The sequence below is a fragment of the Macrobrachium nipponense genome, chromosome 12 (assembly GCF_015104395.2).
Source record: "Macrobrachium nipponense isolate FS-2020 chromosome 12, ASM1510439v2, whole genome shotgun sequence".
Classification (NCBI taxonomy): Eukaryota; Metazoa; Arthropoda; class Malacostraca; order Decapoda; family Palaemonidae; genus Macrobrachium; species Macrobrachium nipponense.
The window spans coordinates 84,543,967-84,562,347 of NC_087205.1; the positions used below are offsets into that span (position 1 = coordinate 84,543,967).

An 18,381-nucleotide genomic window follows, 5' to 3' on the forward strand; every position below is an offset into this window, starting at 1 on the left:
CGTGCTGGGACATGGGCGTGCCAGAGGGCGGAGCGATGACTCTCAGGTGTCGTCTGTTTCTTTTTAACAGCCTGCCGCTCCCGTTAAGCTTGCGACGGTGTACTGACGATGGGGCTTTGTTTCTGTTACTATGCCCGTTCGATCCCATTGCTTGGTAGCTTGGTTTTGTATGCATACATGGGTACCTAGTTCGATGGGCGGCAGTCTTCTGGTAGTGCCAGGGAGTGCGCATCGCCTCCTGTCGACCTTGGCCACTTTGTAACTCCCTTCGACGTATCGTTCAGCCCTGCCAATATCTGTCTACTAAACAGGTGTCTCCTGGCCGTCGGTACCCCATCGCGCAGCTGGCGACCCGTTGCAAGCTGAGACGGCGACTTGTTAATTTCCCTGAGAGGAGTGTTTGAGATACTGAAGTATCGCCAGGGCCGTTTACTTGTTCCGAACTCAAGGGCTTCCAACCCATTTAATGTATTTTCCGGAGTAGCCTTCTTCGCCGATTTTGACAGCTGCTTCTGCCCTGCCGTTAGACTGGGGATACTGGGCCGACGACAGCCGGACCTTGACCCCCCATCTCTTGAAGAAGGCCTCCATCTCCTCGCTGGCCAAGTTCGTGCCTCCGTCAGTTGATATTTGTTCTGGGGCTCCCCAACGCGAGAAATATGATCGAAGGTGATTACTGATTTTGTTAGACGTGGCACCATTGGGGAAATGAGCCACTTCTAACCAACCTGTTAGTCTATCGGCATACACCATGTATAACACTGCCTTCTATCTGGAACATATCTGCTACGACTTGCTGGAAGGGATATTCCGCAGGCGGCGTGTGTATCATTTCTTCAGGAGGCAGTGAGGGGGCATGTTCATCGCATGAAGTACATCGGGGCGCGGCAATGCTGAAGGTCCCCTTCTATTCCCGGCCAATAGACCGACTGCCTGGCCCTTCTAAGCATCGAGTCGAGGCCTTGGTGTCCTGCGTGTAGGTTAGCGGCTACCTGGCGGCGTAAATCCTCGGGTATAACCAAGCGAACATCCTTGGTCCACTGAGTATGTCACCAGATCCTGGTTGATGGCTAGCCGGTCCCGAACGCTGAAGAAGGGGCGAAGGCAGGCGAGTTCTTGCGACTTCTGTTGGGGCCAGTCGCCCGCTGCAACCCTTGCAAGCAAGAGCTGATATACAGGGTCGTTAGATGCGGCGCTCCTTACGCAGTCTTCATCCAACACGATGATATCCGGTTCCAAGGCGGCCACGGTTGCACATGCCACTGCCACTTGAAATGTCGTCCTCCAAATCCACGTCGGAAGCTTCGCGGGGTGCTCGCATGGTCGGGTACCTTGAAAGAAAATCCGCGGCAGTGTTCCTTTTCCGGGCAAGGTATTTCATCGTGGAACTTGAACTGGAGTGTCTTCTCTTTCAGGTTGAATAATCTCGGTTGATGACGTCCTTAAGGGCTCTGTCACCCAGCAGCTTGACGAGAGGACGGTGGTCCGTGATGATGGTGAGATTAGGACACCCAAGTAGGAACAGCCTGGCCTTCCGCAAGCACCAGGTAACTGCCAGGGCTTCTCCTTCTACGGGGGCATACCCCAGCTTCAGAGGAGGTGAGGTGTCGACTACCACACAGGGCAAGGCGCCAGCCGCCCTTGCAACAAAAGGGGCTGTCAGCTGACTGACAAATACAATACTGCTGAAGGACTACGAACCCGATACCTTCTTTACTCCAATCCCGTCAATTATCGTCGTAGGGCGTGTTTTGTCGTAATATGCCAAGCCGTCCTTGGCTAATTGACAGATGACCTCCTTGTGCCTGCCGGAGTTTGTCACGTAGCTGACTATCCCAGTAAACGTTTTTTCCAGTGGGCTTTCTGAGGAGGTCCCTAAAGGGCTCCATGATGGGCGCCGTTGCAAGGAAGGGCGCTAACTGATTCACGAACCCGAACCACGACCTAATATCCGTGATGGAGGGCTTCTCTGGCATCAATGGAAGTTACGAAAATGGCGTTCTAGTCGTTTGTACTGGCGGGAGTTTTGTATGACTCCATCCCAGGTAATAAACCGACGAAAAGCTGACCTGTCTCTTGCAGAATTTAAACTTCTCGGGCTTTGAGTGTGATAACCTGCAGAGGCACACGTTGACAGGAATTCATACATGCCAGAACGCCTCTTCAATGCTGTGATCGTATAGCAAAGTGTCGTCAACGCATTTATGCTTTCTGGTGAGTCTTGCAGGGCATCATCAAACCTTTTTGTGTAGGCGTCCGACGCCGAACAGTGGCCCATGGGTGTTCTACGATAACGGTATCGTCCCCATGGAGTGATAAAGGTCGTAAGCGGGCGGCTGTCTTCGTCCAATTCCACTTGATGGAAACCCCAGTGGGCGTCCGCCGTAGTCTTGTACGTATGAATGGGGATGCTTGAAATCATGTCGAAGGGTGCCGGTGTATGATGAGTTTCCCGAAGAACAGTGGGCGTTGAGGCGCTGGAAGTCTATCTGTGCGCTGAGGTTGACCCGTCTTCTTGGCGACAACGGACCATCCTTGCACACCATTCCGTTGCATCCCCTAACTGGGACTGGTTCTATCACGCCCTCCGAACGTCCTCGTCAAGTTGAGCCTTGACCTCCTCTTCCCAATGCTTAGGGATTGTCGCGGGCGTGTGACAGGCATAAGGCACGGCATCAGGCAACAAATGGATGTGGTGCTGCTTGCCCGTCATGACAGGTAACGGTTCCCTGGTTGTATTAAAGGTTGTTGAAGAGAAATGCCGTAATAAACCACTCCTCAAGTCTCGGTATATTCTCCTCCACAGGCGGGATGGGTAAGGTGGCTGGCTTCATTGTCTTAGGGGAGTTAGGCCGTGCGACGTCTTCATTAAGCACATCAGCTGATGCAACGAGATGGTAGGGGTGAGGGAAGTCAGGGGGTACTATTCCCAGCTCCTTACAAGCATTCAGCGATATATAGAAGTTCTTGGCCGTCGGCACAAAGTAAACCTCCTGCTTCGTGCGTCGCCCACCTATATCAATGAAGCATGTCGTTGATCCAAGACATCTCGCTCGGAGATTAGCTACGTCACTCAGACCTGCTCGCGGCTGCAACTCCAGTGAATTTATTTGCAGTCTTGAGAGAATCGTGGGTCCGGCAACGCAGATCTGTGCTCCTGTGTCTGCTACGACGAGTGTGGATACTGAATTCCCGTTTCTATGGGAAACACAAGCCTTGATCGTGGGGTGGGGGGAGAGGTGCGTGTCTGCAACAATCGCTAAACTCGAGGCAAGCGGCGCTTTCTTCGTATTCCCTGCAGCATTTCTGAAAGTGCCCTACCTTTTGGCACCCGTGGCACGTTATAATCCTCTTGCTGGGCACGACGCTCGACCAAGGGATGGCGCCCCCCACAATTTCCGCAACGCTTCACATTGGAATTGCCGCGCAACACCGCGACGTCTGGCTCTACGTCATCAATGCCTGTGACGTCATCACTCGAGGCGCCAGCAGACCCCCTCTCACTGATAGCGACGCGTGGGATACTTTCGACATCTTGGCGTGCAGCTTCGAAAGTGCAGCACAGTGCCTGAAGGGCATCTACACTCTTAATGTCTCACAATGTCTGAAAAACATGCCTCTTTAATACAGGGTCACTTGAGGCCTACCATTATTTTCCGCAACAGCATGTACTCTATTAAACACTCCCCGCATTTGGGACACTCAAAATCACAGTCGGTGCCTTCTGAGCACACCTCGAAAAATAGTCGCTCACTAATTTCCTCGCGCCCTTGTGCGAGGGCAAAGAATTCAGACCACTGAACTGCCTGATTCGACGACCGCAACACAATATTCCCGCCCATGGCGTCCAGAGCCGCGTCTGGGGCGAGGCATTCCATTTGGCATCTGAATACCGAGCGTCCAGTGCACGTTGCAACGCCGGTACACAGTTGAGCCTAATGTGCAGGACAACATCCTGCGGCGGGAACTTGTTAAGGTGAATCCAATACGTCATCGAACGTCTCCAGGATCTGAACGCTGCCGAAGACATTACCGCCTCACACTTCTCAGGGGCAGCAGAGACAGGAACTTTACCGGCACGTGCTCCTGAACCGGGAAGGGCATCCTGAAGGGAACGGATGGCATGCTGCTGGTCTGCAAATAACGTCTGTGCTTGCATGACGGCCTGTGACAAGGCCCTTGGCATTGCAGGTGAGGCACGCCTCGGCGTGGCCTGGGGTGGTCGACGTATCTGGGGCATGGTTGGTCCTTATCCTACTCACTGCGCCATGTTGGGTTTGCAATGACACAACGTCCTGGAGACTGGACTTTATTACAGGATACTCGGGAGCCAACTGACTCGCAACAGCGTATACAGAATTGCCAATAACGGATGCATGCTCGGCAGCGCATGGCCGAAGAACATATCGTACAATACTGAAAAAACTTTTAGAATTGTATATATAAAAAATTATGGTTTTAAAATGTATTGTACCTTACTCTATCTGAGCTAAGAACTGAGTGACATTCTCAGTTTTTCAGGAGGACGACGTCAACTTAGGCGATATATAAGATAGTGGAAGAGTTCTGGCTGTTTAGGGAAGGAACAAGCTGCTTAATAGTTAACGATTCCAGGATGGAGAGAGAGTGGTCATTGGGTGCTTGGGCCCATCGGTGAACACTAGCACTAAAGTTATGAAACACAACATGTAAAGACAGTAAATTGCCTAAAACATGCACTTTACCTTGATATTTGTTCAGTGATTACTTTTCAGCATCTGATGAATATGAATATTACTATAAATAAATTTTACTAACTTACTTAGTAACATTTCTAAATTCTAAAGGGGCTGGCCCTACAGACCTTAAGTAACAGGTGAAAATTGGAGAGAAAAGGGTTTATGAGTAATAAAACTCCTTTAAAATTGCTGCCATCCAGCCTTAGCCACCATTTGCCCTTATTAAGGTGCAGTAAATGCAGAAGGTGCCTCAGTCAAAGCTCCAGCAGAGTATGAAACATAACTAGGGTAAGGGCTAGTCACCAGCCAACACATGGTTAGCTTCTTTCACCAATGGCCCTTATACAAGTAGGCTGAATGAAAGAGCCATTTGCCTTTGTCTGAGCTTCATGACTATATAAGTAACATTCCTAGGGTCTAACTTGCCTACTGAGCCTCCAATTTCATTGTCGTCAATTTTGATTATGCAATTCCATAAAGTACATGATTAAGGCACTAAATAGGCGTTAACTGCCTACTTGGGGTGTTTGGAGAGAACACATCCCATTTTCATAAGGATTTAGAAAAAAAATAATGATTTATTGATACAATATATTCTAGATTTAAATGACTAGTCTACAGTTTTACAAAAAATTGTTTTATATATTATATAACAATTAAAAAATACTTTGTGACATAACATTAAACTATATACAATGAAATCACATAGTAAACTCAACAAGAAAACAAAAGGAAAACTGCATGAACTGTAGATTCCCAGACAAAAGACAAAAGATTATTGTCCGATAAATGTACTATTGTATTTAAGTTTTACTTTTCTTTATGGTTTTTCCATTTACCTACAAAAGTTTACAACTTTTGCACAATAACAATAATTTCAAAATAATTTTCAATTATTTATTTTCTCACTTAATTCGCAGTGCTTCTGATACAGACTAAAAAAAGGCATTGAAAAAAGAAAGTAGAATTTACTGTACTGCCTAAAATTACAATTTCTCTCAACATTTACATCATTAAATGAAATGCACTGCTACATTATATTCTAAGTACAAATAACATACTAATAGCCACAAAGTCAAGTGGGCTTTAAAATGGGCGTTGTACCGTTTGAAAAACTTCATTTTACCATTTTAATTCTAACAAAGCTTATAGCTGCTATGGAAATATTGCTTAGACATTTCTGTGCATAACACAAAAGAGAATTGGAGAAAAACATGGAAGATTAAAATTCATATTTGTCATTGTCAAAAAAATGCAACTGTTTTACAAAATATATACCACAATATTCATGATTTCTCACACCTGTCAATTTTTCTCTTAAAATAACCCACAGCTAACCTACCAGGATTAAAGCTGAAAAGCCTTTGAAATAATCACAAAAAAGCATCCCAAACAAAAAGTAGTTTTGATGTCTGAGATTTCACTGACAGCAAGCACCCAATATGCATCCAAAGTCACCTACTGTGCTTTGTGTTAACTAACGTATTTGTTACAATCTCAACACCACTACAAATTCTGACAAAATCACAGCCCATATCACAGCTTTAGCATAATTATAAAATGACTTGACTTGAAACTACTCCATTTCTTTTAAGCCAACACCAAGGAGTATTTTACCTCTACCATTCCCTCTCAGGACATTTTCATTTTAAATATAAAACTTTCTTTGCCAAGCATTTTCTGTTGAAATAACCTTGTAAAAATTGGAAGACTAACTTATTTTGTGCTTCTATTTATATACCTTTCCCATGTGTAGCATTCACCTTAAAGAAAGTACCTGTTCTGGCTTTAAGGGTTGAAGATATTGAAATATGTAACACAATTAATAAAGGTTACCAAAAATGATTTATCAAAAGACTGTTTTAAGATACTGAATTATTGTAACTGGAGCTCAAAATCAATTGTTTTGTATAACTGTAAATTTGGAAAAAGAAATATGTACTCAAATAAAACTTCCAACCCTTTTTGTTTAATTTGTTTGTTTGCTTGTATGGTGTTTTTACGTTGCACGGAACCAGTGGTTATTCAGCAACAGGACCAACAGCTTTACGTGACTTCTGAACCACGTCCACACTTCAATTACTGGTACAAAACCCAATACAATATTTTCTTTTCTGGATTATATTTAATGTTGTTCATACTGACATATAATACCCTGTTGTATGTAGGTGTTACACCATAACAATAACTAAAACCTACTACAATGATATGCACTCCAGAAAAGAAATGATCAGATGAAACTAATATGTCACAACACTGAAGTTGAAAGGGGCATGATTAAGTGTTGTAAATTATAATTACTAATAAAAGCCGTTACAATAATTCATTATTTTTCTATAGAAACGTGAAAAACCAATAAAAACTATCTCCCGTTCTTTTCATATGTTCAATAATTACAGTCTTTACCTAATAGGCAGAGAACTGATAACAATGATATAAATTGCAAGAGTTCTTAGCTTTATAATCCATAAAAAACAGAGAACTGTCCTTGAAACTCACAAATTGGTCCCTTTCAATATATATGAATAATTAAAAGCCCCATCCAGGCAGACATGAACTACCCTATAAATAGTCTCCAAGCAGATTTTTTTAGCTAGACATAAGATGAAACTAATAACCATACTGACTTTTATTTCTTTAAAAATTCTAAACCCTACTTCACAAGTTTTCGGTCGACATATTACATGATGAATTACATTCACCAACATAAACACTACTCATGACAATTACAGTGTACAAATGAAATGGATGAAACTTTGGTCTAATAACACAAAAACTAAATTTGGTAAGAGTTGTGTTTCTAGAGGCAAAATAGAAGACATTAAAGAAAAGGAGCTAAAAAACATTAGAGAGCCTTAAAAATTCTCCACCATACTTAGTGGACAATTTGATTCTGATGATCAAATGCTACTATTAACACAAATCTGACCAAAAGTTTTTTCAACAAAAAGAACATTACAAATTACTTAATGGTTATACCAAACATTCTGGTAAGCGCTGGCGTATGAGTTGAAGCAACAGCTAACAAGAGGGGAAGGTCATTAAGATCCAAACCTAATGCTCGAGTCAATTCTGGCAAGTGATATGGACTAAAAGATGCTTCAGATCCTCCAAACCCACAGGCTGCTCCACCTAATAGATACTCGGCTAATAACTGGGACTTCAGGTACAACTCACACAGTCGTTCCTCTAGGTGTTGCAGGATCTGTAAGTAAACAACAATTTTACCATATACAACAATGCCTAGAATAATCATAATGGTTACTTGAAATTCTAAATATATATAATTTAAAAATTAAAAACTTCTAGTACAAACTTCTATTTTAGGAACGTAACTGGACTTTTATGCTTAACACAGTTCACCATATTGACTGTTTTTGTAATTTCAAATAACAATATAAGTACAGGTAAGGTAAGGCTTTAAAATGAAGTGAACATACACCAAGCAAGTTCTAAGAAAAGTTGACATTCATCAGTGATGCATAAATAAATGTTTCTTCTGATGTGGTTGTCTGCGATTTCCTGAATGGATGTATGTGATATACCTGCATAGCCTGCATATTTATTTATTTTTTGCGATTTCAATAAAAGAGCCTTTATTAGGCTCAGAGGTCTGGATAAACTAATCCCATATAATAATAATAATAATAATAATAATAATAATAATAATAGTAATAATAATATAATATGGTAGAAGACCCTCTTTTAGGCAAATACTGTTAGGATGGCAGAATAAGCGTTTTTTCTATTTTCCTTACCATTCGCTTCTCAGGCTCAGCGATGTTTTCTGAGTAACTGGCCAATATTCATATTGGGAATTTTCAAAAATTGTAAATGCCGAAGGAATCTTTTATTAGGAACAGGATATCAGATCCAGGTCAAGCAGGGGTCGTCGTCAGTGCCGGTATTGTTCCGTAAGCGTAGTTCAGGGTCGTCTTTGGATTAAGGGCTGGTGTTGGTGCTGGTATAGCTGGTATTACATGACGTTTCGACCTTCTCGTAGGTCATCTTCGGACAAGTCGGTTGAAGAGGACTGTAGCAAGAAAGTTTGCGGAACGGTATTTATAGCGGCACGGAACCTAGAGTTGCATTTCCATTGGTCCGGGGGCCGGTCTGGGTGGGCGAAGGTGTGGATCTCGCCTCGAAGGTCTCGGGGATTCTCTTGTGCGAGCGCCACAGTGGTGTGCCTGGGGATGAACGTCAGGAATTCCGTCTGTAGCAGGAATCGTATCATCCTGTGGGGGCTCCTGATTATCTGGCATCGTCGGGGGGGTCGCTCGCTGCTCTCCGGGCGGCGGTGGGAAGAGAAACGTTTCTTGAGTTATATTTAAGTTTGGTTTCTCCTTACCTATATGAAGGGCTTCTAGGAGGCGCAGACGTCGGGGATCTGTTGTCTGATCTATTATTATGATATTAGGGATAATATCATTTCCTTTTTATCCGTTTGTTATGAGCAGTCCTGGCGTGGTTGAATATGGCTTCTTCTGGGCGTGGCAGGAGATTCGCTTGGAGAAACGCATGGAGGTCATACCGACGTATTTGCCGAGGCATCCTCGGACGGGGCATGTGTAACGGTAGACCACACTCGTCTTCTTCAAGGGACGTATTTGCAAATACGTCGGTATGACCTCCATGCGTTTTCTCCAAGCGAATCTCCTGCCACGCCAAGAAGGAGCCATATTCAACCACGCCAGGACTGCTCATAACAAACGGATAAAAAGAAATGATATTATCCCTAATATCATATTAATAGATCAGACAACAGATCCCCGACGTCTGCGCCTCCTAGAAGCCCTTCATATAGGTAAGGAGAAACCAACTTAAATATAACTCAAGAAACGTTTCTCCTTCCCACGCCCCGCCCGGTGAGAGCAGCGAGCGACCCCCCGACGATGCCAGATAATCAGGAAGCCCCCACAGGATGATACGATTCCTGCTACAGACGGAATTCCTGAACGTTCATCCCAGGCACACCACTGTGGCGCTCGACACAAGAGAATCCCCTGAGACCTTCGAGGCGAGATCCACGCTTCGCCCAAGACCGGCCCGACCAATGAGAATGCAACTCTAGGTCCGTGCCGCTATTACCGTTCCGCAAACTTTCTTGCTACAGTCTCTTCAACCGACTCATCCGAAGATGACCTACGAGAAGGTCGAAACGTCACGTAATACCAGCTATACCAGCACCAACACCAGCCCTTAATCCAAAGACGACCCTGGCCCGAACTAAACTACGCTTACGGAATAATACCGGCACTGACGACGACCCCTGCTTGACCTGGACCTGATATCCTGTTCTAATAAAAGATTCCTCAGCATTTACAATTTTTGAAAATTCCCAATATGAATATTGGCCAGTTACTCAGAAACATTGCTGAGCCTGAGAAGCAAATTGTAAGGAAAATAGAAAAAACAATATATAAAATCAACTCGCTAATTCTGCCATCCTTTTTAACAACAATAATAATAATAATAATAATAATAATAATAATAATAATAATAATAATAATAATAATAATAATAAATAATAATAATAATAATAATATGTTTTATTAAAAAAGTAATTGCTGCCTCAGCTGCATTAATTTTATACAGGTTCTTCTCTATTTTCCTAATTATTGCTTTCTCATTGTTGCTTAAACTGGTGAGCAACGCACCGAAGGTTGACATATCTCAATTAGGTAGAACGATTGGATTTTATGGTAAAAATTTCAGTCGGGGTAGTCAAATTTTCGGGTATATCCCGTAGAGTTTATTAAAGATAGAATGATGTAAATTCTATTCTTTTCTATTCTTTCTATTCCTTTCCGGACGTTTCGTCTGAGGTTTGGGCGGAGGTGTGTGAAGGACTGAAGTGAGAAGGTGAGTCCAGCTGCTTATATTGCGGTGGCGCAGCGGGGGGCGTCGTGCCGCTGCCTTTTCATTGGCTCGTGGGTGGGGAGCTTCTTTTTCATTGGCTGCCTGGCGTGCGGGCTCAAGCCAGCTCCCGATCGCATGCTCAGCAGGCGCGCCGATCTTCTCAGCTGCATATCATCACGCCGGGCTTCTTCGTTTTGATTGGGTAAAGGCCGCGTGACGTCACTGCTGGTATTATTAATCGTATTAATGTCACTGCTGGCATTATCCATCGTATTAATGTCGTCTTGGATTGGGGCGTTTTCGGGCGGCAATATGGTGATGTTTGCCGTTATTGGAGTGTTTCTTTCGGGCGCGGGTGCGGGAGCAAAAAGGCACCTCCGTGTCGTGTTCATGGAGGGCTTTTGTTGCCTGGAGAGTAAGCCCTCCAGGAGGCCGCAGACGTTGAGGGTCGGGTGCTCTCCCTATATCCTGGTGTTACGATGATACAGTCGCGGGAGGATTGTGTCTCGTGGGCGGTGAGGGCGTGGTTCTTGATAGCCCCTTCTTGGGCATGGCAGGGGATTCTCTTCGCAAGACGCATGGTAGTCATTCCAATGTACTTCCCAGGACATCCTCGGGCGGGGCATATGTATTGGTATATACTACGTTCGTCTGCTTGAGGGGGTCTCCCGATGGCGGTGAGGGGTTATTTTTCATGATAAGGTCTTTTGTTTTACGGTTTTTGTAGTATATTATAAGGTCCACTATCTTGCCTTCTTCAATGGGAGGAGTTTTCCTTAATGATCTTCTCATCACCTTCTCCTCCTCGCGGTATTGAGAGTGCATGAAGGCCTTATAATATATCGTGATGTTCTCGGTGGGGCGGGGTCGTGGGTCTTGTTCCTCATTCGAGTACCATCTTTCGAGGGCGGTACGCACTTCTCGATTGATGAGCTTATTGGAATACCCGTTGTTCACGAGCATCTGTGAAGCTCTATCAAGCTCGAGGTGTGTGTCCTGCCAATCCAAGACGACATTAATACGATGGATAATGCCAGCAGTGACATTAATACGATTAATAATACCAGCAGTGACGTCACGCGGCCTTTACCCAATCAAAACGAAGCCCGGCGTGATGATATGCAGCTGAGAAGATCGGCGCGCCTGCTGAGCATGCGATCGGGAGCTGGCTTGAGCCCGCAGCCAGGCAGCCAATGAAAAAAAAGCTCCCCACCCACGAGCCAATGAAAAGGCAGCGGCACGACGCCCCCCGCTGCGCCACCGCAATATAAGCAGCTGGACTCACCTTCTCACTTCAGTCCTTCACACACCTCCGCCCAAGAGGATGTCTGAGGTTTATTCAGACGAAACGTCCGGAAAGGAATAGAAAGAATAGAAAAGAAATAGAATTTACATCAATTCTATCTTTAATAAACTACGGGCGGGATATTACCCGAAAATTTGACTACCCCGACTGAAATTTTTTACCAATAAAATCCAATCGTTCTACCTAATGAGATATGTTCAACCTTCGGTGCGTTGCTCACCAGTTTAAGCAACAATGAGAAAAGCAATAATTAGAAAAATAGAGAAGAACCTGTATAAAATTAATGCAGCTGAGGCAGCAATTACTTTTAATAAAACATGTTTAAAAGAGGGTTTACTTCCAGCATACAATAATAATAATAATAATAATAATAATAATAAAGTGCTTAACCTTCAATTGCCTATATTCAACTTGAGTTATCAAATTACCTTAGGATACTACTGATAATAAGAATTTCAATGAAATAAACTTTTTTTTATTTTACTTTTAGAATTACGCAGTCAGAATTAATGAGTTTTCATATCATATTATCAAGTGTGAAGCTATTTCAATTATTCTGTTTTATTTCCTTTCATAAACTTTATATGCACATAACTTTTTGTATCAAGCATTCAAGTTAGGAACCCAACGGTTAAACAGAATTAATACTTACAAACTGTGGATCAACAGAAAGGCGAGCAAGATCCAGAACAGAATCGGTGATGGCAGATACCAACGGTGACATTCCAACTCGAAGTCCAATCTGGTTTCCACATCCAGTCCTTTCCACAATAAAAGAGTGGGATGAAACAACCTGAACCTCCCTGGAAATAATAAAAAAAAAGTTCACAGCTCAATGAAGTTACTCTGCTCTAAGTACACTAACTGATGGTTGGTTTCTTTAATTCAACAACTTTTTTTATAGAAACCCATCAGTCATATACTGTATATGGTATGGCTAATATTCAAGTCCTAAATGTTCTAAAGTTCCCAGTCATTCACCTGTCAGACAGAGGGTCTGCAATCTCATTACTCATACCCATTTGGATCTTCAGCTTCTCAATTGCCTGCCCTATTTTTGTAAAAATGTATGTAAGGCAGTGAGATTTGTAGGGTTGGGAGGAGGGTACTCACTATATGATTTATGCGCTTGTATGAAAAAGTTTGACATTATATAAAACAAAAAATTTATTTCATCAAAACCCCACCAATCATTTACATCACTAATAGCCATTTAGGCAGGATTCTGGATGTCCCAGGGCACTTGGAAACTGGAATAAATCAGGAACAAAGGGTCTGGAAGCTCATAAGTTTGTGCATGCTTAAGTTTAAAAACCATAGCATGAGATACAAAATGCTTGTGAAGGATATTCTTTCATACTGGAAAATAATCACCCTCACCACCTACATGAGACATACCATGGGTAACTGCTACAAACCCAGGGTCTGTCTCTCAATACTGCCATTATGTTAGGTGAAGATAAATTATGAGGTAATGGCATCACTATGGGGGGCCAGAAGGTGGGCCCACCAGTGAGATGCTTTATAATAGAAATTAGGCTAGTGTTGAATATAAGGTTGTGAGGAAATTAACATTGCAGTATTTGATACATCTGCATGTAGTAAGAGTTGAAAATTAATTGAAAACTGAGCTCTATAATTTCACATACACGCTTACTAATTACTACCATATGTGTAACGCGATCTCACATATCATACGACCCCAAAATTTTCACCCTTAAAAATGATTTTATCATGTATCTTGCATATCATGAGAGTTAAATTTTCGAGCAAATTACATTAGACTAAGCTCTTTTCCTCCTCTATTCCATTTTTTAGTTAGGCTAACCCCTTTTCCTCCATCTCTCTATCTATCCCATCTTCTAGTTAAGTTTAATAAAGTAAAAGAGAATGCTAAAAGTATCATTAGTAATGTTATACTTGTCGTGTAAACGCATACAGCCAGAAACAGCTGATTTGCTATGAACAACCAAATCTGATAACAACAGCGGTTTTGCTTGCATTTTAACCATCGTACAACAGTAAAAAATTACTGTAGTTATTTTACAAAGACATTAAGGAGAATAAGACTGATATATTTTTAGTTTTACATTACTACATCCTTACACGCTTTGGAGAAAAGATCAGCAAGGGCATATACTGCTAAATTTAAGCTGTAAGTTTTAGCTGAAGCTGAGGAATGAAAGTTGATCTGCTAACGACTATTATCATGCATCGGCACCATGGATGAAACTCCCACAAACTTCAGTGTAGTACCATTGAACTCGACCGCAAACAAAATTTGAGAGAAACTTGTTTTCATCAAAAATGTTATTGTTATAATACAATTAAGTTTGTTCATACTTACCTGGCAGATATATATATAGCTGTATTCTCCAAAGTCCGACAGAATTTCAAAATTCGCGGCACACGCAGTGGGCGGCCAGGTGGTAGTACCCATTCCCGCCGCTGGGAGGCGGATATCAGGAACTATTCCCATTTTCTATTCATATTTTATCAGTGCCACTGTCTCCTGAGGGGAGGTGGGTGGGCACTTTAATTATATATATCTGCCAGGTAAGTATGAACAAACTTAATTGTATTATTAAACAATAACATTTTGTTATGAAACTTACCTGACAGATATATATAGCTGAACCCCACCTTCGGATGGTGGGGAAGAGACAGAATAGGATTTTTGGGAAACTAAATTAAGTAGATGATATACATCTTGGTTCCTCACCTGTTAGCATAGCCGACTTCGTGATTTACTGTCACCAAAGTCTGCTTCTGCGTTACTAGAGTTGCCAGCGAGTAGAGACCTGTAATGCTGGTGCGCTCTAGATGATCTGTCAACGGGGGCGTGACCACAATGTGACTAGACCATATGACCATACTTCTGAGGGCAACGAAGCTAAAAACCACCACCTGACCTAACCTATCAAAGTTAGTTCCATAACTTCTAGGCTAAAGAAAAGGAACGCGCCTCAAGCGACCAACCCTTCAAAGTTAAAAGCACACCTATCCTTTTCTATAGGATAGGAATTCGTGTTGCTTGCTGCCCCCAATAATATATCTACGAATATGTATGGTCCTAGCGACTTACAGATCTCAAATGTCGTCTTCAACATCCCGTCGGAGTGTGAAGCGAACACAGAGTTGCTTCGCTAAAGCGTGGCACTCAGGATGTTACTGAGTGTCATGCCCTGTTGAAATGCTTCCCGAGGCCGCCGCCCTCACCTCTTGAGCATTCATATTAAGAAAAAAATCTCAAATCTTTATGCAAACATAATGAATGAGACTTCTTAAAAGAACTCCTTACTATAATGCCAGGGTGTTCTTGGACATGAACCAGTCTGGTCTTTTACGGAACACCGCAGATTGTCCGTTGACCTCGACTTTCTATAGTTTTATCAAGATAAAACTTGAGAGACCCGACAGGGCACAGGACTCTCTAGTGCCCTTGCCCCAATAAATTGTGCCATACCCTTGGTCTCCAAGCCTTCGGGTCAAGGGTTAGACAGGTTTTCGTTCTTATCAAGAACGGAAGGCTTAGAGGACAGACCGCATTAGTCCTTTAAAGCTAAAACCTCACTAACCCTCTTTTGCCGTGGACTTAGAGCGGTTAGAAATGTTCTAGCCTTCTGGTCACGTTGTATTAAGTTCAGCAAGGATAGGTTCGAAATGCTTTTGGCATCAAAAAGAAACTCAGACTACGTCTAAGTTCCATGCCGGAACTGCGATCCAGAGAATTTCAAGATCTCCCCAGACCTCAAAGATCGTGAAGGGCTTTGTTTGTTTGACAGAACCGAATCTCTGAGCCTAGAGGCCGTCAACAACATATTTGCAATATTCTACAATAGTTAGACTTCTAGCTTATCTCATACTTCATACGGAAAGATAGAACCATAAAGAAATTCACAGAGGTCGAGGTGGGGAAGGAAACAGTCATTTCCCTTCACTATCTCCAGAAACGGCCCCCTCCGATTGAACACTGAAAATAGGCAGCACTGCTTTGCCTTGGCCAAGAGACTGCCATTAATCTTGAAGATCTTATTGCTTCTCGATAGTCTGAACGCCTTCAGACTCGAGAGGAGAGATATTAGATACTTCACTAAGTGACGATGTTAGATTACACCGATTCTCTCGGTAAGGTCTTTGGACAATTCTCTGAATTACCTGACTCTGTGAATCCAACCTCTTAGAGGCCAACATGTGGCGACTAAAGCTATCCTCTAGGATCATGAATAAGGGAACAACTTAAGAGGAAGCTCCTTCGTCTTCAATATTACGAAACTTAACAAAGGACGCCCTCAGTCTCCTCACTTTCGACATACTTCTAAGTGAGGATTACTCAGACGTCAGTAGTTGTTGCCTTCGATCGAGAAGACCCGCACGGACGTGCACTAGTTTAACGAACCTCTTGAGGATCGTTACGTTCCGTGCCCAAGCCCATAACGAATTCTCTCTTCTTGAGCTATGAGAGAGCTGAGAAATTATCCGAGATGATTTGGGCCACTCGATCCAAACTCACCCTTCGAGGAACTGGAGAGCCGACCAATTTGGCTTCCAATTCTTTCAGACAATGTGCCAGAACATCTGTTCCTCTGTTCGGATGTCTGGCACCCTCTCGCTATCACCGAGGTGATCCTCAAGCCGTTGAGAGAAAATTAGAATTATTACTAGATCTTTGATGTTATTCCAATTTCTTCGTGAGGAAAAATTGTAGAGGTCTGAATTGCTGTTTATTCAGGGAAAACAAGCTTCTCCAGCGAGGAAATGGTCCCCAGCAAACTCATCCATTCCCTCACTCAGCCTGCTTCTTCCCTAAATAAGGCTGCGCTTTGCATAAGCAGGAGAGCATTATTATAGTGCTATGCCGCGGTAGATTCGTACAGAATTCTGTTACGTGCGGTAAACCCGCACCGAACAAGTATAAGAGATATCTTGTTGAAATTTTCTAAGTAAACGGAAGGCATGTTCATTCATGATTACTAGAAATTTCCTCAACCCGAGGCTAAAAATCCATGATTGTAGGGCAGAGACACGGTTTATTCAGCCATTCCCGCAAGGGAGAGACACGTAACCAACCGCGCATGACACCGAGCTAGCCGGTATGCGTGCTATCACAGTACAGCAGCCTTGTTCATCGTCTCGCACTATCTGCCTGAGTTGCCAGCTACTCCTTTTACGAAGGATAGGTAATGAATTATCGAGCAAAAGGAAACTCTCTGAGGCATATTTAAACGAAACAAAATTCGCTAAATACAGAAGCTGAGTTGGTGTTGCAGTTCAATTAGAATACTTTTCGTCTAAGTCGCAATCCGTAGAATAACTAGGATATGCGCCTACCCCTCGGACATTCAACTGCTTAGTAGAATCATGTCGCGAGGTTAATATACGTAGTATATTTATAAGATTCTGAACAACGATCTCCATCCTAAATCTTTCCTTCAAGAAAACAAAATAAGGATTGGAGATCGACCACCTTCGATCTCTATCAAAAAAGAGTGAAGGAGAAGTCTTCCTCGAAGGAAGCTTCAATGGTGAACAGAATACTATCTGCCTGAGTTGCCAGCTACTCCCTTTACAAGGAATAGGTATGATATTATCGAGCAAAAGGAAACTCTCAAGCAGCCTATTTAAACGAAACAGAATTCGCTAAATACAGAAGCTGAGTTGGTGTTGTCGTAACAATACCTGAAGAGTGTTCTTACTCCGAAAACTCTTGGAAGGTTGAAGGGAGTGTCAAATAAATACATTAGAACAACAGTTCTTTCGGCTTCTATCCGCAGAGGTAAATACGATATGCGTATATGACTTGACCCATGCGTAGCAAAATGACGCAAAGATAAACTACGTAAGTATTGTAGTAATTTGAACATCGAATTCTCTACTACATCTTTCCTCGACGAGGAAGAGAGAAAGAAAGGAAACGACTGTCCACGTTCTAATGAATGAGACTTTTTAAAAGAAACTCCTTGACTCTTGCCAAGACTCTTTGCCAAGAAAAGGGAGTAAGTATTTCGAAATAGAGATCATCAAGAGAGAACCGAGGATCGAAAAGGACCGTTCAATGTTCTTATGATATTGGATAAGACTTAATACCTGGATCTAGTCTACAAGTCTTTTTCTTACTCCCCGGATGAGCCTCTGAAAATGAATGAGAGCTCTTCCGAAATTTGTTAATGAGTTTATCCGCTTAAACGATAAAAAAACGTTAAAATCTATGTCAATGAGAACTACCCCATTTATGAGGGGTCCCCCACTTAAATGACAAAACGTTTAGTATCTTGACAATGGGGAAAACGTCCTTACTTGACAAAACTATTAGCACTTTGCTAATAGGGGAAAAACCTTTAACATGACCGAAAGTCACCCAGGAATCCGAGTATATAATCTTCCCGATTCTCAGAGAAATCGATGAAGAGGAAAGAGGGATCGAAGAAAAAATTCGGGTATGTCTCTCCGCTAACTCTGAATCCCTTTTTTAAAAAATTTCTGTAAAGGAATGTCCTG

At 42.8% G+C, this 18,381-nt stretch overlaps 1 protein-coding gene across 1 annotated transcript in view; it reads right to left on the minus strand.

Annotated features, from left to right (window-relative positions):
* Window positions 1-5,294: 5,294 nt before the first annotated feature.
* Window positions 5,295-18,381, minus strand: part of LOC135224626 (uncharacterized) — an 80,651-nt gene continuing 67,564 nt past the window's right edge. The window contains exons 12-13 of the mRNA XM_064263818.1: window positions 12,536-12,686; window positions 5,295-7,923 (exon numbers count right to left, since the gene is read on the minus strand). Coding sequence (XP_064119888.1) covers window positions 7,681-7,923; window positions 12,536-12,686 — 394 coding nt within the window. The 3' untranslated portion in view covers window positions 5,295-7,680. The remainder of the gene's footprint in view (window positions 7,924-12,535; window positions 12,687-18,381) is intronic.